Genomic DNA, 27071 nt, shown 5'->3' with positions numbered 1-27071 from the left:
ACATGTATCCCCCCCCCCTCGAATGTCTCCCTAATTCTGAGGTCTCAAGGTTTGCTAGTATGGCCACCGTATCTTTGGAACCTTCTGTCATTAACTTGACCATGAACTCCTATGTATACGATAGCATTATACAGCAAATGTCAGGTCATCACTCTGAAAACCAAAACATGGCCAACATTAAAACATTAATTAAGCCGAACATAAAAAATCTGAAAATATAGAAAATGATTACTTACTAAAAGTTATTGCTGTTAAATGTGGTTCCATATGCTTCTAATTCATGGAGTGAACTATGTTTTTTATGTGCTGCATCTTCATTTTGGCTTCATTTTTTTTTTTTATAAATGATGAATGATAATAAACAATCTAATTGATTGTTTGGTTGCCTTTATCTACTATTAAGACCCGATGAGGACTAGATAAATTTTTATTATGTCCTGACATGTAAAACCTTAGAAATAAAATAATATGCAAAACTTTAATGTGTTTGCATTAGCTTTTTGTCTTATATTTAGTGCTCTAAAACACTAATCTTAAACAGTAATAAAAAAGATATTCTACAGATAATATATTTTACTGTATACTGTTTAACACAGTTTTGCTCTTTACTTACTTACTTACTTTATCTTGAAGAGCTAGTGTTGTGTACTATAGTTGCTAAAGTGATAGAAATCTAGCATATTATGAAATTCTAATTCACATTCAAATTAACTGAATTGAAACTGATGAACATTTTTCTATGGAATAATTTTTATTCGTAACATTTAACATACTTTTACTTACAGGTATTTTGCCTAAAAATGAACTGTCACTGCACATCAACTGACAGAACAATACATCCTATTCAAAAAATAGAAACAAAAACCAACAAACAAGTAGAAGATATCCCATCAAAACATGACCTCATGCACCAATTCACAACCAAAAAAAAGAGAACAGTATGGCAGTTCAACTGGTTGTAAGTACATTGTGCAATTACAGAGACTCATCTCATTAAAACAAGTAACAAGACTATTAAAAAAAGAGCAATGAGTTTATAAACTCAGGAACAGCTCAGACCTAAAATATCTGCCTGTGCTGGTTCTTTTTCTTATGGAACATCATAGAAAAAAAACATCCATCTTTGCAGTCATTCAACATGCAACTGATCCAAAAGAGCAGAGCTCAAGACAGTTTGTGTCTTTCTTTTCCATAGGTATTAATGCATGTGTTTATTTTTTTATGCTAGGACCATATATGAGCAAAATTCTGTATCACATCTGCCCAAAGGTACATATAGCACAGCCTTCGGCTTATTTGAATTGTTGCTCATGGCTACGGAGAAGGAGGTGTCTTCAGAGAATTACAGGATCCTCCCTGGCTACTACCTGTGGTCCCCTGGTACTGCAAGAGAATAAAGCAGAAAGATTGCAATGATAGTTAGTGTAAAAGAAACAAACAAACAAAAAAAACCTCCATCTCTATTAGTCATATAAACAGATGTACGATGATATCAAATAAATCTAGAGCCAATCCTACCTTTTTATCTTGGAACAAATGTACTCACCACCTACAGAGCGATGAATTGGGCAGTGAAACAAACACTGTATGTCTGCCATTTCATTTTTTTGATTTTTGGGAGGTCAGTTTATTTATGCATTCACTAAATTTTATTAGCATAGACGTTTTTTCTATGGCACCTTTTTCTTGCCAAGTCCAAGTGAAAGGATAAAAGCTTTTATAGATAAAGTGGTTCATTTGGCATAGAAACACATGAACAGACCTGCATTTGAAACCTCACAGCATAAAAGTACAGTACTGTTTTGTGAGTAGCATGAGAATAAACTGACTCAAAATTGGGCAGGATAACTATGGTTTCTTTAGCATTCAGTGAATTTGGCAAAGATACTCATTAGGTTGACCATCATTGTAAATGAACAAACTGAAGACCGATCATTAACTAGGAGCAATAAATGTTACATCGAAAGCAAAAAATAGAATTTTTGCCAGACACCATATTTCAGAAATCTGCTTATTGGCACTTTGGTTTTCCCAAGGGATGAAACTCCCCATCTTACTCCCCTTGCTGTTACCAACTAAGGGAATGCTGCAAATCAGACATTTAAATGCTGTTTATTAACTTTTTATAACCCTTTGATCTCAGCTACAATGTCTATCTCCTGTGGAGAGGGCACAGAGTATCATTTGCATGGAGGTTGGCCAAAGATTCTCAGTTCAGGTATGTATTTGTAACCTGTAAAACACAGTTTTGTCAAAGCAGTATTACTATCTGAGAAAATATTGTCAGATAACCTCAACAACTACATCATGTTCAGTTTATGAAAGGTAAACAGGTCTTACCACTGGGCTATTCAAGAAATAATGTGTATCCATAGAGAGAAGGTTCAGTGTGCAGAAAGTGATGGGTACATAAATACTTACCTTTGCTGCAGAAGAGGCAAAAGTGAAACGAAGAAGGAAAAATATAAAGCCTGGAGATATTTTTGTCAAAATTGAACCTACTTCCCCACAATGGCTCCTGCACATTTTCAAGAGGCTTGGAGACTTTCCAAGTAAAGGACTTGTATGTTGAGTGCATCCACAGATGATGACTAATGTCACTGAAAAGCCTGTGACTAAACTTAGGCTGCTATTGGAACTTGAAAATTCATAGGTCATCCCAATAATTCTGTAGATGTAGAGGAATACCTAAAATGTATAGTAAATTCTAGTCACTATTACACTGTGTAAATACACTTAACTTCCATGGGTTAAAATGGTCACGTCTGTTAATTATTATGACTTGAACAAGGGTTCAGTAGGTGTTTTGATATTGCTGGATAGAGGAGCACTGAACTTGCAGTGTGAATGTATGTATGAATATAGAGAACTATCTTGGTTTGTGAAGCTCTATGGATAAGTTCACATATAAGAAACTGAACACCCTTACCATTCACTCAATAGAAGTAGCTTAGACATTTCAAACTCACAATAGTTTCACTCCACGCTAGAATAAAGTACGGCGATTAGTGCATGAGTTTTATCGGTGGCTTTAACCTGAAGGATATCTATTTTGCCATTCACAAAACATGCTGTATTGTGTCAGTGCTTTGTCCACTATGTCTACCTTCCCTCTTCAACAGCTAAAAAAAAGATTTGGGATAAATATTAGGGATATCATAATCTCAGAGATGATGGTATAAGGCCAAGTCATACTGGTAAATTACAAAGATGACTACAAGTTCTAAACTAGCTTGTATTTGTAGAAAAATAAACGATTTTACAGAAGGCGCTACATTGCTATGGAAACTTTGGCAGCCAATTTGATCTCTGGTGGAACAGGTTATATTTTAGCCATCACACACAGATATGCAATTTCACATAAAATAGCATCACCATCTGTGGACTTTTTGGAGAGAGCCACTTTCTTTTTCACTGAAAATGATTAAATCAGATATATAATGTTTTTGAGCTTTCTAGGCTTCTTGTCAATTCTGGCAATAAAGTGATTTCCATGAAATGGCAGACATCCTCTCTTTTTTTGCTTTGTTATAGCTTACAACCATATTCCCTTTACCACTGACCAAAAATCTTTTCACAGCCGCATTCTAACAACACACTTCAGTATCAGTGAATAGTAATGAGCTCAGTGTGCCTTAATAACTGGACAGTGATAAGCTTCCTACCCACTTGCACTTTCTTTTTCTTTCATCTGTCAACTCTAACCTCAATTAATGATAAATGCTTTTTTATCATTATGTTTATGTTATAAATATTTTATACTGCTTAAACTTCAGGAAGATGGCCCAACCGACCTGAATACCTCAAGCACCAGAAACCCAAGAAAGAGGAGGAAGCATCAATGAAGGACAGGCCCCTGAATGGTATGTACCACTGGCACATAGATGAAGTGGCTGACATCCAGAAATCCTACCAATGGCCAGACAAAGCTGCACTGAAAGACAGCACAGAGGCAGTAATCATGGCAGCACAGGAACAGTCTTTAAGCACAAGATCCATAGAGGCTGGGGTCTACCACACCAGGCAAGACCCCAGGTGCAGGCTGTGTAAAGATGCCCCTCAAACAATCCAGCACATAACAGCAGGGTGCAAGATGGAGAAGTATCAAGGGCTCAGAGAAGAGGGTGAAGGTAACAGTGGTCCCAGTGGTAATCGGAACACTAGGTGAAGTGAGTCCCAAGTAGGATCTCTGTCCAGAAGAGGGCAGTCCTAGGAACAGCTAAGATACTGCGCAGGACCCTCAAGCTCCCGGGCCTCTGGTACAGGACCCGAGCGTGAAGCATAGACCCCCCTCAGGGGAGAGAGGGGAATTTTATCTATCTATCTATCCATCTATCCATACATACATACATACATACGTACGTACGTACATACATACATACATACATACATTAGGGGTGAAACAATACATGTATCGATATTGAACCGTTCGATGCAGTGCTTTCGGTAGGCATATGTATCGAACAATACAAAAATTTTTATCTATTTTATCAACTTTTCTTCTGACGATGCTGTCTGTGTTGAGCGCTCAGTGGACTTCTCCGCCTAGGCTGCACTGTCGAGCACAGATCCACTGAGTGCAGCGCAAGCTAGCAAGGCAGAAGCTAAGCTCATTGCAACATGGCAACTGCCTCAACGCTACCTGAAATTGAACCTCCCCCACCCTCATTCAGATCTGGCGTTTGGAACTATCTTGGTCTTCATGTGAAGTATGACCCTGATGGTAAGCGCGTCATGGACAAAAGTAAAACAGTATGTCAGATGTGCCACACAATGTTCAATTGGTGGGAACTAGTGTGTTAGCGCAGTTAGCTCGTTAACGTGTTGACGCCACCCAGCCCCATGTACGGGCAACCCGTTCTCACTCCCAAAGCGTAACATTTTACGCTAGGTGACAAATCGTCACCATATTACGTTTTCGGCTACCCACCACGTTCCTAAATGACGACCTCGGAAAAAGAGGAAATATGAGAACCGTCTGGACTGAACCTACACATGTTCGCTCTTTTTCTTCAAATCACTTAGAAACACGCTATTTAACATCATTAAAGTATTTAGTATTTATTTATTTATTGTCATTGTCAAGAACAATGAAATTGCGTTTGGGGCTTCCATACAACCCAAAAAAAAGAAGAAAATAATAAATACCCCTTAAAACCCAAGTGTACATATTTAACCCAGTGTGACTCCAATGCAATAAGACAATCCTTAGCAATAATGTTCGTAGAAATTCAGACAAAGACCTGAGAAACATGACAAAATACAACAATGCAACCCATTCAATATTATTGTACTGTGAGATATGATATCAGATATGATAGTTATCTATTTAAGAAAGAGGGGGGGGGGCAGGAGGGGGAAGAGAATAAAGATATGATGCACCAATGCAGACCAGTTCATTGCTATTAAGAAGTTGGATATGGTTATTGTCCGTGAGAGGGGGGCAGAGAGTTCAGGAGCCTCACAGCCTGTGGATACAGGCTGTTGGCCAGTCTAGATGTTCTGGCCTGTATAGACCTGTACCTTCTCCCTGAGGGCAGCAGATGGAAAAGGTGGCACGCAGGGTGATGTTGGTCCCGCAGGATACTGTGCACCCTCCTCAGACAGCGAGTGGGGAAGATATTACTGATCTCTGGCAGACTTGTTCCAATAATTCTGCCAGCTTCTTTCACCACCCGCTGGAGTGCTTGCTGATCGGCCTTGGTGCAGCTGGGGAACCACACTAGAAATCCATACGTCAGAACGCTGCTGATGGCACAGTTGTAGAAGTTCAACATCAGAGATCTGGGAATGTGTGCGCTCCGCAGTCTCCTCAGGTAGTAGAGGCGCTGTTGGGCCTTCCGTACAACTGAGGTGATATGGTTGCCCCAGGACAGGTCCTCGGTCACAGTTACCCCCAAGAATTTAAAACTGCTCACCCTCTCCACCGCCTCACTGCCAATGAAGAGAGGCAGATGGTTGTTATGGCCCCTCTTCCGGAAATCTACAATGATCTCCTTGGTCTTTTTGGTGTTTAAGACCAAGTTATTGTCGTGGCACCATGACTCTAGTTGTTGCACCTCTGTCCTATAGTTTGTCTCATCATTGTTGGATATAAGTCCGAGCACTGTAGTGTCATCTGCAAACTTAACAATGAGATTGGACGCGCAGGAGGAAATACAGTCATGGGTGAAGAGAGTGTATAGCAGAGGGCTCAGAACACACCCCTGAGGGGCACCGGTGTTGACCACAAGGGTGGAAGAGGTGTTCTTACCCACTCTGACACTCTGTCTACGGTTAGTGAGGAAGTCCACAATCCAGTTGCACAGAGAGGAGTTAAGTCCCAGTTGGTGGAGTTTGGGACGGAGTTTGTATGGCCGGATGGTATTAAAAGCCGAGCTGTAGTCTACAAAGAGGAGCCGTGCATAGGTGTTCCTGTGTTCCAAGTGCTTCAGTAATGTGTGCAGCACTGTGGCGATCGCATCCTCGGTTGACCGGTTCTCCCTGTATGCAAACTGGTGCGAGTCCAGGGATGGTGGAAAAGCAGCTCTGATGTGTTTAATGACCAGTCTCTCCAGGCATTTGGCGGGAATGGGGGTGAGTGCCACAGGTCTGAAATCGTTCAGACATGTGACATTTGACTGTTTTGGGATGGGAACGATGGTTGCTGCTTTGAAACAGGATGGTACCAGTGAACAGGACAACGAGGTGTTATATATAGAGGTAAAGACGTACGCCAGGTCCGCAGCACAGTCTTTTAGCACCCGGCCCAGCACTCCATCCGGCCCGGTCGCCTTCCTGGTGTTAATGCTCCGGAACACACGCCTCAGCTCATGAGTGCTCAGGACCGGAGCAGGGTCGGTTGAGGGGAGAGGGGACAGGACAGGGTCGGTGTTCTCCCTGTCAAAACGGGCATAAAAGAGATTTAGATCCTCAGCCAGAGTAGAACTGTCGGCTGAGGGTGATGGTGTTCTTCTTTTGTAGTCCGTGATAGCCCTGATGCCCTCCCAGACCTGCCTTGGGTTTGTGTTGTTCTCAAACCTGGCCTCGATACGCCTCCTGTGCTGCTGCTTGGCAGTCTTGATGCCTCTTCTCAGGTTGGCCCTGGCAGCACTGTATGCCTCCTGGTCCCCGGATTTGAAAGCGTTGTTCCTTGTTCGAATAAGTTGTTGAACTCCGTGTGTCATCCAGGGTGGATTATTAGGGAACACACGGAATCGTTTCCAAGTTGTTACATTGTCCACACAGAAACAGATGTAGTCCAAGACAGTGGAGGTGTAACTGTCCAATGCGACACGATTGTCAGTGTCCTGCACCTTGAATACATCCCAGTCTGTGCAGTGGAAACAGTCCTGAAGCATCGGAATAGCGTCCTGCGGCCATGTTCTCACGGTTTTGGTTGTAATCCCAGTGCTCTTGATCTTTTGTGTGTATATTGGGTGTAGCAGAAGGGAGAGATGGTCTGACAGACCCAGGTGGGGATAAGCCTGGGCTCTGTACGCATTCGCCATGTTGGTGTACACCTGGTCCAACGTTCTATCTCCTCTGGTAGCACACTTCACATTACGGTGGAAATTGTGAAGTACAGATTTCAGGTCCGCGTGGTTAAAATCCCCAGCCGCAATAAAGACACTGTCCGGGTGTGCTACCAGGCTGTTATTGATGCTGCTGCTCAATTGTGCTAACGCTAGCTTAGCATTAGCATCTGGTGGAATGTAAACAGCGCAGATGTAAACGGCAGAAAATTCCCGAGGGAGATAGAATGGACGGCACTTTAACACCAACAGTTCTACCTCTGTACTGCACAGTTTTTCCGTTACCGTGACGTTCGTGCACCAAAGGTTGTTAATATAGATGCACAGCCCCCCGCCAGTCTTCTTACCCGAGTCCGCAGACCTGTCGGCTCGATAGGCGGTGCGGCCTACTAGATCGATAGCCGCATCGGGAATGGCGCTGTCCAGCCAGGTTTCAGTGAAAATCATGCACGAACAGTTATTAAAAGTCCGTCGAGTGGCGATCTGCAGTCGTATTTCATCCAGTTTGTAACGGATTGAACGGGCGTTGGAGAGGAATATGATCGGGAGTGGTGGTTTAAACGGACTAGTCTTTAGCCGTGCCCACAGGCCTCCCCGCTTGCCTCTCTTCTGCCTCCGCTCGCAACGTCTCCTCCTGCGGCTTGCTGTTGCGGGTAGCCCCGGGGGTTGCTTAACGATCTCCGGGGGGATGAGATACTCGGATGTTAGTTGAAGATCTCCACGGCTTAGTTGTAGTAGATCATCTCTGTTGTATTGAAGTAACCCCAGACTGTGTGAAATAATACACAGTACCACCAAAAGTGCAAAAGTGTAGGAGCTCCGGGCCGCTGCGTCTGTGCGCGCCGCCATCTTACAAGTGTTCATACTCTTACCTCGGTTAAGGTCAGGAATAAGGTTATGGTCAGGGCTAGGGATAAGGTTAGGTTTAGGGCTGGAATACAGGGCTGGAACGTCTACTACCGCGGGAGCGTCATTGCACTGGATTCCAGCCATAACCCGCCGCGTACCATAAGAACGCCGAAGGTCTCCTTTCGCGTTCCTCAGGAACGCCGCGGGACGTGACAAAACGTCGACATGTTACGCCTCGGGAGTGAGAACGCTCTGGTACGGGGCAATCCGCGGTAACTTGTTAACGGAGATTTGCCGCGTTATGGCGTTAATGTCATTTTAACGAGATTAAGGCTGACAGCACTAGTGGGAACACAATGAATATGACTGCATGTTTACGCCGACATTATCCTAGTGCAAAGACAAGTGGAAGCAGACAAAAACAACAAGCACACATGCTACAAACTTTACCCGAGTCATTTAGACAGCCGTTAGCACATGATTCTCTTTATGGGCACCTGATATGTTTAATATGCTGCTGAGAATACAGCCCAGAAGAAGCGTATAGTATAGCTTTTATTTTGGAAAGAGACATTTCTCTGTAAAAAACTCTCTTTTCCAAAGATGAGTGATTCCTCGATCAGATAGAATTATTTATTTTTATTATTTTGTTGTTTCAGCAACATTAAATTTAAAAACTGTACTTTTGAGTTAAAATATATATTTATAATTTTAATAAATGACAAATTAAAAAGGCATGAACATTTTTTTTCTCAAAAAAATATCGAACCGTGACACCAAAGTATCAAACCAAACTGAACCGTAAATTTTGTGTATCGTTGCACCCCTAATATGTGTGTGTGTGTGTGTGTGTGTCAACACATGCCATCTCACCTCAACGAGAGGATGCCAGTGGGCGACAGGTTTTCGGGGATATGTAAGCATTTCACTCCAGTGATCTCGACCGAGGCTGTCAGCATCATTGCCGACTCGACACACACCAATGACCTCATTATGGCCTACTCTGTAGACCCAGGAGGATAAGGGAGAAAGAAAAAATATTATAAGTCCTCCCATGCTTTCCAAAAATAATAATGTCTTACATATTGTGTGTGAAAACCACCCAAGACAATATGTTACAGAGACAAAGAGTTTGAGGAAATATTTGCAAATGTTCTTGGAATATATTTTATCCGCTTTTGCCATGCAGCAAGTATAAATTAAACATTGACCCATGCAAAAGATGTAGAAACTACTCTATAGAAACTCTCGAACCGGTCATAATCCATCACAGCAATCAAAAGGCTGATCTGCTCTATGTTTTCTGGAGGGACATCAAACACAATGGCCTCATTATAGACTGGATTCAGAGTGTTCCTCTTTGTTGATGTCTTCCTCTTCTTCAATCTGCGACCGTCACACATCAGTGAAACTTTCACATATGGATCTATAAAAAAATGACACAAACAAGAAAAATTAACTTGATTTACATTTGGGATACCAGTGGGGTGCTGCAGTTACAGTCAGTATCAGATTTTAATTACCAGATGCACCAGTGATATCCATGGCCTTGAGGTTGCGAGCCTTTATCATGGTAATGGTCAGTCTGCCCGCAGTAGGCAAGTAACAAAGTGAAAACATCAGATCCCCAAGGTCCACATTATCCTAAAAGACACAAAAATATTTACTCTAAAATGAGTTTGATTGTGTATTATTCTGGTCATTTATTTACAGTGTACAACTTTTCTACAAATAATATTTTCTGTCATATTGCTCCAATTAAAGCCTCCCATATTTCACCCGGCACAGAGGCTTCAGTTCAGCTGCTGCTCACTTATCGCTAGTGCTTAAAATAACTCCACAAAAGAAGTGTGAACCAGGAAAGCACACAAATATGTGTGGTAAAGACACCTACAGTAGAATCTCTTGCTGATCTGCTGCTATGTTGGTGAGATTGTGCTGGTATTTCAAAGCACGTGTCATCAACTCATCATCATCATCTGATCATTTACAAAGGTAAGCTCAGTAAATTCAACTGAAGTGCAAAAACAACAACACTGAAAACTTAGGATCAACTGACTTTGCTGCTCCAGTAATTGTGATAATGACATCATATTACTCAACTGCACTGAGAAATCTAAGACTGAGATTTGCCCCATATTGTTATGAAACTCTCATACTAAAAGTAACAAAGACCAAGTAGGAATGTTTTTTGCAGCAGCAGGTCAATGAAAAAAACAACTCAAAACAACTCTTATGTATGCTAAGATGCCTTTTAAATTAAGATATTCAAAATAACTAATTTGGTATCCAAAGTATAATATATGTTAAGTGCTAGTTTTAGAAGTATCTGTGAAAAGGGAGATGCAGAAATCTATCAAGAGGGACATCCATACAATTGGCAACAATTTCTATAGCATGTCTTAGGAATGTCACACACACTTGGACACTATTGAGTTATTATTATTATTATTTTTGGTTAAGCTAGAGAAACTGATTTGGCATTTTGTGAGTGTGTATTTCTGTGTTGTTTTTTGTTTTTTTCTGAGAGAGAGAGATCACCCATGAATTGCACTTGTATATTTTGCTGCAATCATGATCAATTACTCATCAAGGCTTTTAAATGTGAAGGATGAATTAACTCAAAAAACCCTCCAGAAAATGCATCCCACATCCCAGAACTATCTGTTTTACATGCTTCATGGTCTAATAATTGTGATACAGGTGGGAAACAGATTAGCACTGTGTTTTACGTGCTCCGCAAAACTTCTTAGGCATCAAATAGCATGTAACATCTGCAGGTTGAATGTCATGCTCAGCGTTTCTGATAATCAGGCTGGTATGCCACAAGTATATTCTGTATTTAAAAGCTCAAACCATCAAATGTATTATACAGCTTTTGTTCATACTGAGACTGTCATTCTTAAATCCAGTAAAAATAACACATGTTCTTCATTAATCTACAATCTGCTTCTATTGCAGAGCTAAACAAGCTAAAATCTGGCAATGACACATCAATATGGCCTGTCCCACTGGAAATCAAGACTTAATGATAATTCTTTATTTTCTATCAAATAAGCTCTGTGCACTGGTTACAGAATATCATGTCTATGTACTGGTGTCCAAAGATAATTAGCTCATTTATGAGGATATATGTGTGGGGCATCTGTGTCAATCTCTGAGAACAAGCATTTGTACAAGTGTAAGAGTCTGTGTGTACTCTGTGGGTTTTTTTTCCTTTTTTTCTGTTTGTGTGCATTAGCTGAGTGCTGTGAAACTGACAAAAACTGAACAGTGTGAAAATGTGAGAATTCCAGATTCTGTTAATCACTGGTTCCCATCAACCAGACGTCACACACCATTCTGTTCCAACCAGGCAACATTGATTAGCAATCAGTTAAACAGGGCAAAGGTGCACTGATCCAGTAAACATCCATATGTTGATGGATCAAAACAATCCCAATACTTTTTGTGAGCATTTTCCCCCGAAGGCTCTATCTGGCATGCTCGTGTATCGTCATGCTGTTTTCTCGGCATCTCCTCCCCCCTCTTCATTTCTCACTTTTATGTTTTCCAGTATCTTCTGCCTCAAAAGCTGTTATTTTACTGTCTGTGAATATCTCAGCCATTCTGAGCACTCTATAGAACCCATTAGCACTACATTCAGAATGCGTATAATATGCATTCACATCTAATTACTTTTTCTGAGTAAGCTACTTCTTTTTTGTTTTACTTTAAACAATTTGTTTGCGTACTAAAAGTTGGACACAGCTGATGACTTCGTCACAGCTGGGTTAAAACAGGTGTGTCCGTGTCTGTTTATGCATTTGTGCGTGTGATGAAGAAAGACCGAGACATGTTGAGGGAAAAAAAGGCAGGCAGAGATAGATAAAGAGAGAGAGACAGAGTAAAGACAGAAAGAAGAGACAGATTCTGTCAGTATTTTTAGAGGCCATGAGTAGGAAGCCGTTAATGGTCTTTGGCACACTGTATGTGAGACTTTATGCACTAAAACCTTAGCTGCTATCAGTAGCCTGCAAATTAGACAGGCGTGGACTATGCCACAAATTTGAGCTCTGCGTTGTCATAATTTAAACTGACACAGCAATAAAAAGCACAAAATAACACCACATATCTAAATTTCGATGAGGTGAAACAGACGAGATCAAAAGGCAAAAGAAAACTGATTACTGTGCCTTTACCATAGACAATAAAATGCATGGATAAATGTGGCAGCTTTGATGAGAAGAATATAAAAGCATGCTAGCCATACAGAAAAGTGAACATTATAAAATACATTTAATCACTTTTTTGAAATAATACCAGAGATTATAAGTATATATGCAGTAATACTCACTTAATTACATATTGCTGTTGTGAATAAACAATAAATATGTGTGATAATGCAATCTTAAGTTGCATGTAATGAAGTTCTAACAAAGAATGAGCATTAAAAACAAACAAATAAAAACAACCACAACAAGTGCGTGGTGTTAGATTTAATATTTAATTGATTCTCTCCCATCTGTATTACTGTTCTTAATCTGAATGAAAGTATAATTGTGAAATGAAAATCTAAATTCAGTGATGGAGCTGCTTATACTAGAGATGAAAGCATAACAATTTGTTTTCCATTACTAATGGCCAGTGCATCAGGCACACAAACTCTGCTAACTAATGTGCTCTCCTTATTAAAAATGATATGGCTGCAGTGCAGACATTTGCAAAAGACGTAGCGATGTAGCAGACAAGCCTGGACGCCAACAGAGGCAGATGATGATTCGCTTATTAGATAAACAAGAGACAGACATATGCACAACATAGACACACAGCTGCTCAGTCAAATACTCCCATGCTTTTTTTTGTCTGCTGTTGAACTGGCTGCATGTTTTGCTCAAAAGTCAATTCTTAAGATGAGAAGAATTGACTGAGATGAGATGAGTCTGTAAAACAGTTCATTCTTAAAGGTCGGCAGTGGTCAAAATATTGTTTTAACGAAAAGCGCAGTACATTCGGTTATAGCAACACTGTGCTTTCTGAAAGATTTCAGAAAGCTGCAGCACTGCTAAAGTAAGCCCAGTTGCAAAGACACTCCACATCTTATTAAAATCTTTTTGCTGAGAAGGTTAACTATGTTCCACAGTAAACATTTATTACAGTTTCCAGACTGACTCACCACGGCTGTTCCTGTTGGACTGTCTTATTGCTTATTAAGCAATGTTGCAATGTTTTAACTAAGATTTATGCCCTTACACAAGTAAAATCATAACTAACATAGTGACTGGGAATTGATCTCATCTAAATTCAACCAATAGTTTTCCTTTACACAGCTGTGCTTTATTGATCTTGTTTTATTGAGTTCTGTTGCCTAAACTGTTTCCTGCAATCAACTGCAAACAGAATATAGGGATCAGTTGCATGTTACAGCTGTTCAAGCTCAATAAATGAAATGCCTGTAAATAAAACAGGCCAACATATAAATACCAGTGCTGTATTGTGGTGTCTGAGATCTTTCACCTCTAAAGGAGATGAGCAGGAACAGTGAAAAACATTATAAAGATCTTAAATAGCTAATAATGTAAGAAAGAAAGAAAGAAAAATGGTGCGTATGTCTTGTTCCCAAACCAGTTTTCTCAGTTTTTTTTTTAAATATTTTTTTCTCCTGTTCTCCGTTTCTTTCTCTCTCACACACATTTGATCTTATAAGGACGTACATACACTGACAGACACTCTCTGTGCAACTGTATGCTCACTTTATAGGTCTAACAGAAACTGGTCCTAACAAAATGAGATTTACTAGCACGCAGTCAGTAAGGTAACATGGCAAGAGGCCTGTAATCCTGTTGACCTTAAAAAGTCTCAAAGGATTTAATTTACTCATGGTAAACAGGTCGTTCCAGCAGAGCAAACTGAATTTAGATAGGTGGGAGCAGATGCAGTAAAAGTAATTGCTAATAAAATGCCTCAGTCCTTCACTTGTGTCATCTATTTGTAATATGTGCAGCATCAAGGATTGTTAAAGAAAAAGGAAGGTATAGTATTAAACACTATTCTAAATGCATATTTTTTAAATTAGTATTCCTTCCAAAAACCATATTTAATGAAAAATCTATTGCTAATCATTCTCCGGGCATGTAAAGGCAATTTTAAAAAGCATATAATATCAACACTGATGCCATAGATGTCTTGTGTAGTAAAATTTTGCGCTCGGGGTCACTACATCTGTTATTAAACAGATGCTTTTTTAAAGTCTTTTCATCTCGACAGCAGAGAGAGACAGCAAAGTAAAAGAAAACATCAGTTTTCAAACACAGGCCTGATCACCTTAACTAATTTTTGTCCTGTTTTTTCAGACCTGACAAGTGATAAAAGGAAAAAAATTCAGTACTTTGTACTGCCAGTGGGAGACAGAGGGACAAATTTCGAACTCTCCACACAGCTGTCACACACAGCCTTTGTGGGGGAAAAGTTAAATATAACCTGGCAGCTCTAAGTAAATATGACATAGTTTTGAGTGAACGTTCAAACTCACCGAGGAGACATACTGGATGTCTCGACAGAGTTTTGTCTCCCTGGGGAAATCTGCCAGATCCAGGAAGTTGTCCACCACCACTTGACCAATAATGTCATGCCGTGAAAAGCGGTCGAAGTCATAGACACTGAAGTGTAGCTTTCGTGTAGGAAGCTCAGAGTATGCCACAGGAAACAGGAAGACCTCATCAAACACAGGGTTGAGTGTCTTGCGGTGCACCTTTGTCTGGTGCTTGGTCTTTCGATCGGGCAACAGGTAGATCTTAACATAAGGGTCAGAGGTACCGGAGAAGTCCTTGGCCGGGAGGTCCTCTGCTTTGTGGATCTTAACTATTAACTGTTCTAGATCACAGTCATATTTGAGGATAAAATGGAGGCGCCCACAACCTCCGTCTCTTCGACTTCCTTCGTCCCCCTCAAGGGAGCGCTGTTTGTAGAGCTCGGGTTTGAGGCGGCCCAGGCCCAGGCCCATTCCGGTGAGGGAGTCCTGCCTTTGGAACTGGGCCACGTTGAAGTCTGGGTTAGAGAGGTTCATGTGTCTACGAATGGACCCTTGACTGTGCACAGAGGAAATCAACAGAAAACAAAATCATACAACATTAACACAATGAAAAGAAGGAATGTTAAAACATCAGCTGCATATTTTTTGAAGCAACCTGCATAATGAATTGTTCTGCATATCATAATTTATATCTAGTGCCAATGCTGCTTTTCACTTCAAGAACATAGTGTACACATAGTGTGCTGTATTATACATTTTATAGTCTAGCAGACAGAAATTGTTGTTTTGGTTTCATTATTGCCTTATAATGTGTCTGTTTTTTATACTCACATCTGCACATGACATTTAGTCATGTTTCAGACACCTACACTTAACAAAATCCACATTTCAACCAAGCCTCTGAACTACCTAACCCTAATCATAAATAAGGTGTAAGTTGTTTTCCTTTACCAAAATCCTTAAATGTATTATAGTTGATGCACAAATAGAAAGTAAAAATGTGAAACATGTTGGCAGGAGTCATAACTAAAGTCAAGTCCAAGTCATTTTGTCTTTCATCTCTCTTGTTCTATTGGGAAAAGTAGCAGAAACAATTAGTAGTTTGAATGTTAGCGTTTTTAACAGAGATCATAATTGTTAGGGGATTTTTAGAAAATAAGGCCAGCATATCTTATGGGAGCACATAAATCAACAAATACCTCATACTGACCCTATTTCAGACATTGAGCATCCAGAAGGTGGGGGTTCAGTGGTCTGTCTCTGCATTCGGGGGTTAGTGTGAACTCCATTTTCCCTGCTTTTACTCTGGGCATCCAGTGGTATATCTGGAGATGTGTGGCTGATCTTCATAGCTGCCTCTGGTGTGGCCATGACCACAGGTGGTGGTGATACAGGAGTCACCGGAGCCTCCACTGAAACAACAGATGCCACGGGAGTAGGCTCTCTGGCCATGGAACAATGTGATGATTCACGGCGGTTGTGCATCGGGGGGTCCACAGCTGTGTAAACTGGCTGCCTGGGTGCAGACTGTGATGGCAGAGGGCTCATAGTCGGGTTGAGGTGCCCATGGGCTTCCTTGGTGGTGGGGGAAAGCCCACGCTCCCTCCATGGTATCCAGCAGAGCTTCCATGAAACAAAGAGGGAGACCCCAAAGAGGGCCAAGCCACAGGCAGTCACTACCAATGACAGCAGACTCACAGATATGTCTGGAAAGAGAGAACAAGATCTGACAGTGAATAAGTCTTCTCTTTGCTTTGTTGCACTCTGATTTTTGATATCACCATCATATATAACCATTTCATGATTAAGTTACTCAGTAAATGTTTTAAAAATACTGCATGATGGACATGTCAGGTACACAGCTATAGGTCCTGTTGGATTTATTTTTTTCTTTTCTAACAGATTCTCATAAAGAATGCTCAATAAAATCAAAATTATGTACAGTAGTAGTAGCAGTATTTAACTATCCAATGGAGGCTCATATCTGCACTCTAAGGGTAGTGTGCCCCCCATGTTTCGATTTCATTTCCTTTGCTGATAATTATGGTGAAAAAATGAAACTTTAAAAATGATTTTTCCACAAAAGAGGTGCAAATACAACAAAACCAAATATAGAAATGCAGCATTACAACCACAGATGACCACAGTTCTTGGTTTGTTGTTGTTTTCGGAAAATAAGTTAAAATATTTTTGTTTTAACATGACAATTCAGAAATTCTTTTCAAGCATGCACATGGCATTTGACTTTTGCTTTGTGGTTTTTCTTGTGTGTATTTGCAAAGCAGCTATTGTCATACAGATGAAGATTACTTTTTTGAACTTGCTTGGATTTGTCTGTTTGCAGATGTTTATTTGAGTCTGGTGAGCTCTCCTGGCTTCCATAGGAATAACCAATGAAGAACTTTGAAAAGAAATGGTAAATGGCCTGCATTTGTATAGCGCTTTACTCAGTCCCCAAGGACCCCAAAGCGCTTTACACTACATTCAGTCATTCACCCATTTACAATGGCAAGCTACATTGTAGCCACAGCTGCCCTGGGGCGCACTGACAGAGGCGAGGCTGCCGGGCCCTCTGACCACCACCAGTTGGCAAACATGGGGTTAGTATCTTGCCCAAGGATATTTGGCCTGGGATCAAACCACCGACCTTCTGATTAGTGGCTGACCTGTTCTGCCACCTGAGCTACAGCCACAAGAAAGCAGAACTAACTCTCTTCCATGAGTATAATTTATAATGTGAAACTGTCAGTGAGGTACATTAATTGCAAGAATTTAAAATGTTCCCAGTAGTTTGATAAAGTGCTAAACCCAAGGCGCTTCATGCTGCCTGTGTGGTTAATGCATATTATCATGTAAATAAATGAGAGGGTATAAAAAACAGCTTGCAAGAAAAACATTTACAGGCTGTTATATATGGTCTGTGGTTAAAAAAAACAATTTGACAAATGGGGAGGGAAGGCGTGAAAGTCGCAATTTATACAAAACAGAAAAAAAAACATTCTGAAAACAGATGAGTTTATAAGAGAAATACTATCGAATCCCAAAATTCAAGGACAAGATCACTCATGAAGCTGCTCTACACTGGTACATGTAGGAGTTTAAAGGGCTCCTAACAGCTACTCTAGCTCTCCTGTTAAATCTGTGGATCCACAAAACACGTATAAACAAACTGAAGATGTCACTCTAAAGATAACAGCTTTGCAAAATTAAAGTTACTACTCGGTTGCTGTTCACACATGTGCATCATAAACTGTGTGATTATATATAAGCAGTACTTGTGGGCAACACCAGGAGTAATGGCCGTGGGAGTATAAAAAGTTTTACCAGCATATCAATCCAGGTCTTCATCTATCAAGTTCATAGTTTCAAAGCATGACACTGAATAATTCTTGAGTGCATTGCATTTGTTTACACCAGCCCAGGGTGTGCAAGTCACCATGGAAAGGGAGATGAGGTGTGAAGCAACAGAGTCATCAAGGGCATCTGAATCATCTCTGCTCTCAAGAAGCAAAAGCACTAAAAAAAAAATAGAAACTGCTGCAATGACTCTGAAATAATTACATGAACTTTGCAACTTTATTGCAAGTAAAAGGAATTTTCATCCAAACAGTGATAATATACTAAGTTACATTACTATTACCTGTCTTTTCTTAAATGATCTTTACTTTTCTGTTTTCACTGTTCTACTTTCCCTCTTTCCAGAAGCTGCAAATGTCCCCGAGCCTCTTTCTGGCTGTTACAGTAAAGGGAGGTTCTTTCTCTCCACCTTCACCAAGTGCTTGCTTGTTTCCTTCTCTCTAATATTGTTAAGGTCTTCTACCCCATACAATATAAAGCACCATAAGACAACTGTTGTTATAAGCAAATAAAATTAACTGAAGTCTTGTTTTGGATCATAAGGACCCCATGGAGTATTAACCATTTGCCTCAAATTGAGGTAAGGGTATGTATGTATTCACATATATTAGATGTATTAACCCCAGAAATTTGTTAATTCTACTGATATTTAAAAACATGTAATAATGTTGTGCCTTTTTAAAAAGTGCTGTTAATGTCAATCAAGACCATGGAAGATATGAAAAAAGGTTACATTTAACCATGTTTTACAGCTGGAGTCTCTGAGATACCAAACTGAAGAAATGTGGCTCTGTAGGGAACTTTAAATGTCACAAGTTCAAACACAGCATGTGTAATTTTCATAAAAATTAATTGAGGCTTTAATTAAAGTTTAAAGTTGTTAAAACAGGCTTGAGATGGTTTGCATCCTAATTGGTGTTACAGATATGCACACAAATTTGCTTTGAAAATCCCATGTCATGTTTTTGAGTTACTGTTTGATATCTGAATTTGAACAGTGTGTTTTTATGCACCGTTATTTGATGATGTAATGTCACTGAAGCAGACCAGAACAATCTTATAAACTCCTTATGTCGGCTAATGTCTTAGTAGTAGATATTAAGTTGGGATGGGTCTGTCATGAAGGAAGCGGTGACGAGGATCCAGATGCTGGACTGGCTGAGAATTAGACACAAATTTTAAAAAAAGACAAACAAAAAAACCCAAATTAAAACAACCAATGAAAACTATCAAAGTAAAACAGGAAACAATCCAGAACACCTACTCAACACGGACACAAGAAAACAGTGAGGAAACAAAAATGATAATCAGCTCCAGACAGAAACTAAAAAGGCAATAATATCTCATAACTGAAATAAATCACAAGTATATTAAACCCAAAGTAGGAACCAAAAACACAAACATTTAAAAACAGCAGCAGTGAAAGCAGAAAAGAAACCAGCATTATTTAATATTTAACAAGAATCCAAACCTTCAAAACTAACCAATCCCAGGGGCAATGACAAGGTCAAAATAAAATAAGGATGGAGTACGCATCTGGGATTGTATAGATTTTAAAGCTGTTATGCATGTGTAATTATGGAAATATCAAAGGCTTACACTTTCTATATGCTGAATTCCCTCATTCCCTAAGCTCTTATCCATCCTTGAGCTTCTGTGAGGCAAAAAATGATTAAGTGGTAATCACTTTAATTGTTCATCATCAAGATAACAGAAGAAATAAATGCTGTTCATAACGTGGCCAAATGCACTGAATAAGTACTGAAAAAATACTACACATACTGACATGGTGCTTTACCACTGCATTGTTAACAACCGTCTCCAGTGCATCATTAATGGTCATCAGTCTTTTTTTCCCTTTTACTCTTATATTTTGTATTATCAGGGCTACCGAGACTCATCATTCAGTTATTTCTTCATCTCTTGTATGTGACGATTTTGACCAGCTATGCACCCCTGTCACCATAGTTTCAAAAATCACATTAAATAAGAATTCGAAAATCTTGATCACAATCATTCAGGTTATGCATGTCTTACAAGACATATAGTTTTGAAGTCCCTTTTTTCCCTATTAGTTGCAGAAAACCTGCTATTAATGCTGCATCTCATACTATTATCGACTAATTTAAGTGTCTGCTTTCACAACCATCTCATGGCCTGTGATTATAAGAATTACATAAGAATTGGCAAAGCATTATATCATATGTTAAAAATGGAAGTGGCCACTTATATAAGTATATCATGTCCTTATACACATGACCTTATAAAATATGTGCTGTATGTTTGATTTAACCAATAGAGATAATGGGTAATTAGATGCAGTTTTCGTATTTTTATTCCATATGGTTTTCTACACTGCCACGCTTCACTGAGCTCCCAGCACCGCAGTCACCTGTCTTGCACCCCTTTCCAAATGCCATCCTCTCATTGGCCAGGACTAAGGATTCTTCTGGTTTCCCTTAACTAAAGATGACTCTGGTTTCCAGCAACCATCCTGTCTAGCACCTTAGCCGACAGCCAGAACCATCTGAACTCTTCTGCAACGTCAGTCTCCATTGCTCAGTCCATCTGCCTGACCTCTTCTGTTCTGGCCCACCAGCAGAGGTCTCTTGTTTCTACCCTTTAAGTCCCCAGGGTGTCCACCTGAGCTTTCCTGCTCTGCCACTGTCTGCTGCTTCCTCTAAGCTTTGATACCAGCTAAACTGACTCCCAAATCCCTCTTCTAACCAGTTCCCCATCATCTCTCTTTAACACATGATTTCTATTAATTTAATGTAACGGTCTTTCATCTTTGAGGTAATTTTGCTTATTGAAAAGCCCAAGCTCTTGCACAGTGTTTTGAATAGAACCAGTCTGCTGTATCCACCTGACTGTATCTATTTTTGGCTATGCGAGGGCAGCGATACAGATTATTCCCAGTTTATGTGCTGACTATGCAACAGGCTATTATTTGCCCATAGTATTATAGCAGACATATCCTTTGTCCCTTCATGTATGCGAAGACAAATCAGGCTTGTGAAGACTGGAATAAAATTTTCAAAAGAAAAAAACTCAAAAGTGTAATATTGGTGTAATCTGTATTAAGTACATTAGTCATAACAATGAGTGAAGTTTTTAGAAAAAGCAATGATTGTTTTCCTGATTAACCTATTACTGTTAAGCAGAGCATGTTATTTTATTAGCCTATAAAAGCTCCAGGAAATCAAGTGATTGGTATGTTGATACATTTAACAAAAGGGTAATAATCATGATGTGTATCACATCAAGGAGACTTTCTCCTCATGAATACCCGAACAGATAATCTGCTTAGACACAAGCAACAAATGTACAACTAATGCACAATTAAATGAAACAGAGAGTGGATTAATGAGATACAGGATTATCATTATAATTTATTTATCATTAATGGCTCTACAATAAGTTTAAATTTCATTGCAACACAAGGCATTTGATTAGATGTAGCATTTGCTGTTACACAGTTGGACTGAATGCATTATTTTATTTTGGATGAAAGTAGCTTATATTAGAAATGTTAAAGCTGTACACTAATCCGAATTGTAGCTGACAGATATCATGTTACGTTTAGTTGAAGCAAACTATTTCCTGAACTCATCACATTCAATCCTCTCATTTTGTTTCTTTTTAGTTGCACGCTATAGCAACAGAACACCGTACCTGTCAAGATCCACTTTGTTTCTTCTTTTGTTTTTAATGAGTGAGATTAATAATCATGAACTTTAGAATTTTTGCATATAAACTTCTGCTCCCACTTACAGAGCTGGGCACAGATTTAGAGCTGATTTCAGTCTGTCTTGAGTGTTTGGTCTGACTGATACTACAAAGAAGAGCTGCTTTTAAAAATATGAGAGGACTCGTGATGAGCTGAATCACACCTGACACATCTAATGTAAAGATCACACTTGTAATTAAGAGTCTGAGGCTGACTTTTTGTCATGGTAAGAGTATTAGATAAAAGTTAATGAGACTACACATCAATTGCATGACTGTTTTAGTCCAAACAGCCAAAAGTGTACTTATTTGGCAATAAAGGTTTTTGCACTTTTCACTATATGCTGTTGGTAAGGTAACCCATCCTCCAAATCCCACAGTCCTGCAATTAGGACTGGCTCTGTGTGTGGGAGCTGTCATAAGACCTTGCACAGGAACACAGACCAACTGTCCTTTCTGCACTGTGAAATTCTGTGAATACCAGAGTATGTGTGATTTGAGAGAATAATGTGGAGAAATTGAGGGACTTGCCATCTGAGGATGCTGAGCCCACAGTCGGTTTGGCAGGCCGCCCAAATGCTGCCTGGTGGAGAAGAAGCTATAGACATCTGGAGGGATTTAAAGACTACATTGGAACAAAGAGGGTGGACCAATTTTAGTGCACAGGACCTTCAAAGGTGCAAAAGTGTAGGAGGCAAGCAAGTACTGAAAAGGCAATATATGTAATGTCTACTTCTGGGATGTTATTTTCCCTAAGAATACCTCTCTGTAAGTAAAAACTATTGGAAATGTAATATGTTACACATGTACAGTAGGTGGTTCCAACTTGTTGTCCCCAATGTTGTAAAGGATGATGCATTCGATTGCATTTGCATTTCTGCAAATATGTTTTTGTTTTTTTGTTTTTTTTACTTGCTTATTGACAGATGAAAAGACTAAATCCACTCGTATACATATCTGTTAAATATAAAGCTTCCCTCATAAACTCTGAAACCTGACTCTGTTCCAAGGTAACTTAATCCTCCTACCGTATCTCTAAAGCTGATTAATTGCCACAGTCTGTTAAATAATCATGCTAGTTTTAAAGTGTAAAAATTAGAAGCTGTGATATGTGGTCTGAACAGTGGAAGACACATTTTTCTGTTCCTGCAAAAGCTAAACTAATTGGCATTTGGCTTCAGCAAGACAGGCATTGATTGATTGACCACAGTCATTGGGATTGATATTAAACTTCTCAACATACTCTCTGTAAGAGTGTCAAGAAAGGTATCTTTCCAAGTGGGTGACTAATCCATTAAAAGACATGTTACACATCTTTATTTTTCTTTCATGTTCCAGTTTTTATTTCATTGATCCTTGATATTTTATGATCTTTTGAGAAAATAGTTGTAAATATGTTTACGTAATTGATTTAAATCAAATTTGAAGTCAAAATGATGTTTTATGTTTAGCATATTTGTAAAAAAAAACAAAAAGATATATATATATATGACCGGTACACCCACAGCTTCAACTCTAGCTGAAAGAGTAGCTGTCCTCTGCCTTGTACTTATTTCCTTTGTTATTCTCTTATGGCTTTCTTCCATCACGCTGAGTGATATATGCCAGCTGGAACAGAAATTAAACCCGTAAGCCCTCTTGATAGCTAGCCCCACGGGCTACCCACATAATTTCACTTTTGAAAGTGTCAGTGTAAAAGACAAGAGAAGATCGGCCTATATGATGAATGAGGAAGCAAGAAGAGAGCTGGGACTTTGGGGGATAGTTGAAGTAAAGTGGAAAGGAACAGAAGGGAGAGCTTGGGGGTTGGAGGAGACTGACAATTCACAAAGTCCTGTCACGTGATGAATAATCATTGATGCAAACTATGGAAGCAGAATGAATGCAGTGGAAATGTGCAGGAATTACGCTTTCTCGCGCCTCCAAATAACGCTTTCTCGCTCGCTCCTTCTCTCCTCCGCACACATGCACACTGACACTAATTTATGCATGCCATTTAGGCGAATGTGTTTACCCTAAGTGTTGATAATTATGAAGCGAGAGTGGCTAATTCTAAATCTAATTATAAAAAGCAAATGCTTTTAGGTAAGAATTAAAAAAAAAGAGGCAAAGTTTCAAAGTAGTATGACTCAATGTTTGTGACATGTCAGTAAATACACGATGCAGGGCAACTCATCCAGTGAAACATATCTGATGAGTGTTCACAGACTAGCCTACACGATGTCACGCCAACCTCGTGTGATAGAAATGGGAAAAAAATGGAAGAAAAAATGGACTTCCTCGAAAAATGCATAGTTTAACCGGATCGGTGAGCTAACTAATGTGAAAAAATAATGTACAAGTCTAATTTTTCTTTGATATTATAGACTAATCTTCGTCGTGAAGTAGTCGAGCCAAGCTTGGACCACCTATAGTGTGCTTTATGCGTGCGATGTTCAGTGAAAGAAGTCATATGCGACTTCACTTACATTGAATTTAGTGCAACCATTGAATCAAGCTTGCAAATGATGCCTCACCTGAATCCGTGTAGCGTGGTCTGGCGAGATCTCGGAAATAGTAGATAAAATCCCGACAGTTTTCATTCTGCACTTCCCCCTTGGAACAAAGATCTGACAAGAGTTCGAGCGCCTTTTGACAAATCTCGTCATCTCTGTCTCCAGGCATTTCCCACCAGCATCCTTATAAAGGGAAGGTTTCTTAGGCACCACCACACCACTCCTCCCGCCTGACAGTCACCTATTCCACGCTACTCAGCACACAGCTTCAAGAGTCAGCCACTCTCGGCACGCCTTCCCACACGATGGAATCGACAAAGACACCGTGTATTAGGAAGAACGAGAAAAACACTAGTCCAAGTGCAGAAAGCAGAAAAATCCTATCAGACATGTGACGTAAAAAGAGTTTTTGTACAGCATTTAGTCAAACGGTCCACTCTGGTCCTCACTCTGCTCGTTGAAAGCCACCGGTTGAATCCGCGCACCGCCTCTGCGGCGCCGTGCGCTGTCCAACGTGCTGAAAATGTGTGCACGGAGTGTCTTTGCACAAGGCGGTCCTGTTGGCCGTAATCCGTTATCTTTAAGGTTTCGAACAGTATCGATCGCCGGGAAAGTTGAGCAGCACTTCACTACAGTGAGAAATAGCTGGATTCGCCAGCACTAATACCGATAGCATGCCTCTATTCTTTGCTCCGATGAGGCTGGTGTGGTTTTACGTGCCCGCACATGGCCAATCAGAGAATGACATGGTTTTTTTTGCTTTTTTCCCCTCCACTTTGTGAAATCACTTTACCCTTTTACATTTTAAATGTTTTAAAAAGCCTACAAGTTTGGTAAATCAACTCAAGAAACGCACCATTCACTTGGAGTTCCTGCTGCAGGTAATTTTAAATACCTTTTCCCCCTGGTGCCATCTTATCTTTGTCAAGATAACTGCTACAATGACATCTACGATTTGTTTTGTCAAAGACTGGACGTAGAATTCGGAAATACAGGGGACCAAGCAGTTTCGTTGCCATGCCAACTTGAATGACCACTTTAAAAGCTGGGTTATTGGCCCTCATTTTTACGGCTAGTTATTGCAACCTCTGAATAACGTGAAACAGCTGTTAATGTAAGTTCGAATTACCCGATTTATGGATTTCATGGCGATTTCAGTTGGCTGTGACAGATTCTGTAAAATAAATAAATAAAGGTTTTTCCACCTTATATCTATTGCCCATTTCTGCACTCGTCGAACTCCCCGATCCGGTCTAGGCATTTTCTGAAGTTTCTCACACGTCGCTCAGTAGATTCTCCAGGTCAGGTGTAAGTACTGGAAACACATAGTGCGGTTTTGTTCAGTGGTCGAGCAGCATGCAGGAGGCAGGATGCATTATGCTCACTCATTCCTGCGAATTCTCTGGACAGCTGCCAGAGCTATTAACACATGGGATGGATCGTATAGTACAATGATTAGGGAGCTGGGGTAAAAACCGTTTAATGTCCGTTCCAGCTGTTTGATCCTCACATACAACTCTTTGGGGTACTGCTCAGGCTAGAAGCAAGATTTTTTTTCTTTTTGCACGTAACAGTGAGTTGAACGGAAGCTGTGTTGTTGTGACCGTTGGGGATTTGTCAGGAGCCCAAGCACTACATAAAGTTTTAGAAAAAAAAATGTTTGAAACTCCAAAGTGAAAACTACGTACTTCTCGTATTCAGAAAACAAAAAAAACAAATAGTGGAAAAGAAACTCTAAAACCCATTACCACAGAGAGCCTACCACAGACTATAAGACAGGAACAGTATGGGTGCCCACACATTCAAGTAGGATGTGTTTATGTATCGCCCTGTCTTTATTTGATATTATTTTTAATCCTTTCCGTGTTGCTTAATTTTAAATTACAATCAACAGCAAAACATAATATATTTCTCATGGGACAGCTAATGTCAATATTGATTATCCACAAACCAAAAAAGAACATCTGTTTCACAACAGTGTTTCTCTCCTAGCTGTCAGCTTGCATAGGATAAGCAAAATGTAAAACAAACAACAAAAATTATTAAACAACTGACACTTTTATAAGTTTGGAGTGTAGTTCTCTTAGGATAACCTGTGATGTGCTGTCACTCATGTATTTCATTAACTACACTCTTTTGTGATATGGTGTTAGTTTCACCTTTGCTGAGTTTATTTCTACAAAAGACAAGCTGACTTATTATGGAATATAATCCTTGTGGTTATACAATTCACATCATTACACTTGAGTAGATAAAGTAATGAACCTGACACAAAGCCACAGAAAACATATATGCTAATGACATTTAATGAAAAGTAATCTCCTCTATGATATGAAATGATGTATGGGGAGAACTCCTAAATGGGAGTGTGGAGGTGAGGGGATAGTAGTTAGGAAATAGTGTTTTCTTATATACATAGTTTTTTATTTATATATTACAGCGTCGAGATCTCAAACACGCTGATAGCTATAATTTTAAAAGGGACAAAGGAAAAAGAAATTCTGAAGGAAAAAGATGACAGGGTGAGAGTAATGACAGATAAATGGGCTTGCTGTGTTGATGATTTTCTTGCTTGTTCCACCAAGAATAAAGAGCCCAGCAGTCAGCTCTCATCAA

At 39.8% G+C, this 27071-nt stretch overlaps 1 protein-coding gene across 3 annotated transcripts; it reads right to left on the bottom strand.

Moving 5' to 3' along the window:
• Positions 1 to 730: 730 nt before the first annotated feature.
• On the bottom strand, positions 731 to 25463 carry syt9a (synaptotagmin IXa). 3 transcript variants are annotated; one of them, XM_086285984.1, is made up of 7 exons: positions 25351 to 25463; positions 16085 to 16580; positions 14875 to 15430; positions 9887 to 10007; positions 9618 to 9789; positions 9237 to 9366; positions 731 to 1383 (listed from the first exon to the last, which is right to left on the bottom strand). In XM_086285984.1, the coding sequence occupies exons 1-7, from the start codon at positions 25367 to 25369 to the stop codon at positions 1315 to 1317; spliced, it is 1563 nt and encodes a 520-aa protein (XP_086142110.1). In that variant the 5' UTR covers positions 25370 to 25463; the 3' UTR covers positions 731 to 1314. The 3 variants fall into 3 exon arrangements, with proteins under 3 accessions (XP_086142110.1, XP_086142105.1, XP_086142116.1); XM_086285979.1 differs by having other exon boundaries at positions 24477 to 25450; XM_086285990.1 differs by having other exon boundaries at positions 25312 to 25441.
• Between the last annotated feature and the right edge of the window lie 1608 nt (positions 25464 to 27071).

The sequence above is a fragment of the Aulonocara sp. 'chitande type north' Nkhata Bay genome, linkage group LG1 (assembly GCF_057382095.1).
Source record: "Aulonocara sp. 'chitande type north' Nkhata Bay isolate Kocher_YH1m ecotype deep benthic linkage group LG1, A_spYH_male_GT1.1, whole genome shotgun sequence".
In the NCBI taxonomy this organism is placed as follows: Eukaryota; Metazoa; Chordata; class Actinopteri; order Cichliformes; family Cichlidae; genus Aulonocara; species Aulonocara sp. 'chitande type north' Nkhata Bay.
Note: the sequence above shows the minus strand (reverse complement) of the source record. Positions and strands in the feature narration are given on the sequence as shown.

Coding starts and splice junctions, on each gene's coding strand:
- syt9a (XM_086285979.1), bottom strand. CDS start 24,624: ATGCCTGGAGACAGAGATGACGAGATTTGTCAAAAGGCGCTCGAACTC. Junction 16,581..24,476: donor ACCACGCTACACGGATTCAG/GTGAGGCATCAT, acceptor CTCTCTTTCCAG/ACATATCTGTGAGTCTGCTG. Junction 10,008..14,874: donor ACATCCAGTATGTCTCCTCG/GTGAGTTTGAAC, acceptor TGTGTCTTTTAG/GATAATGTGGACCTTGGGGA.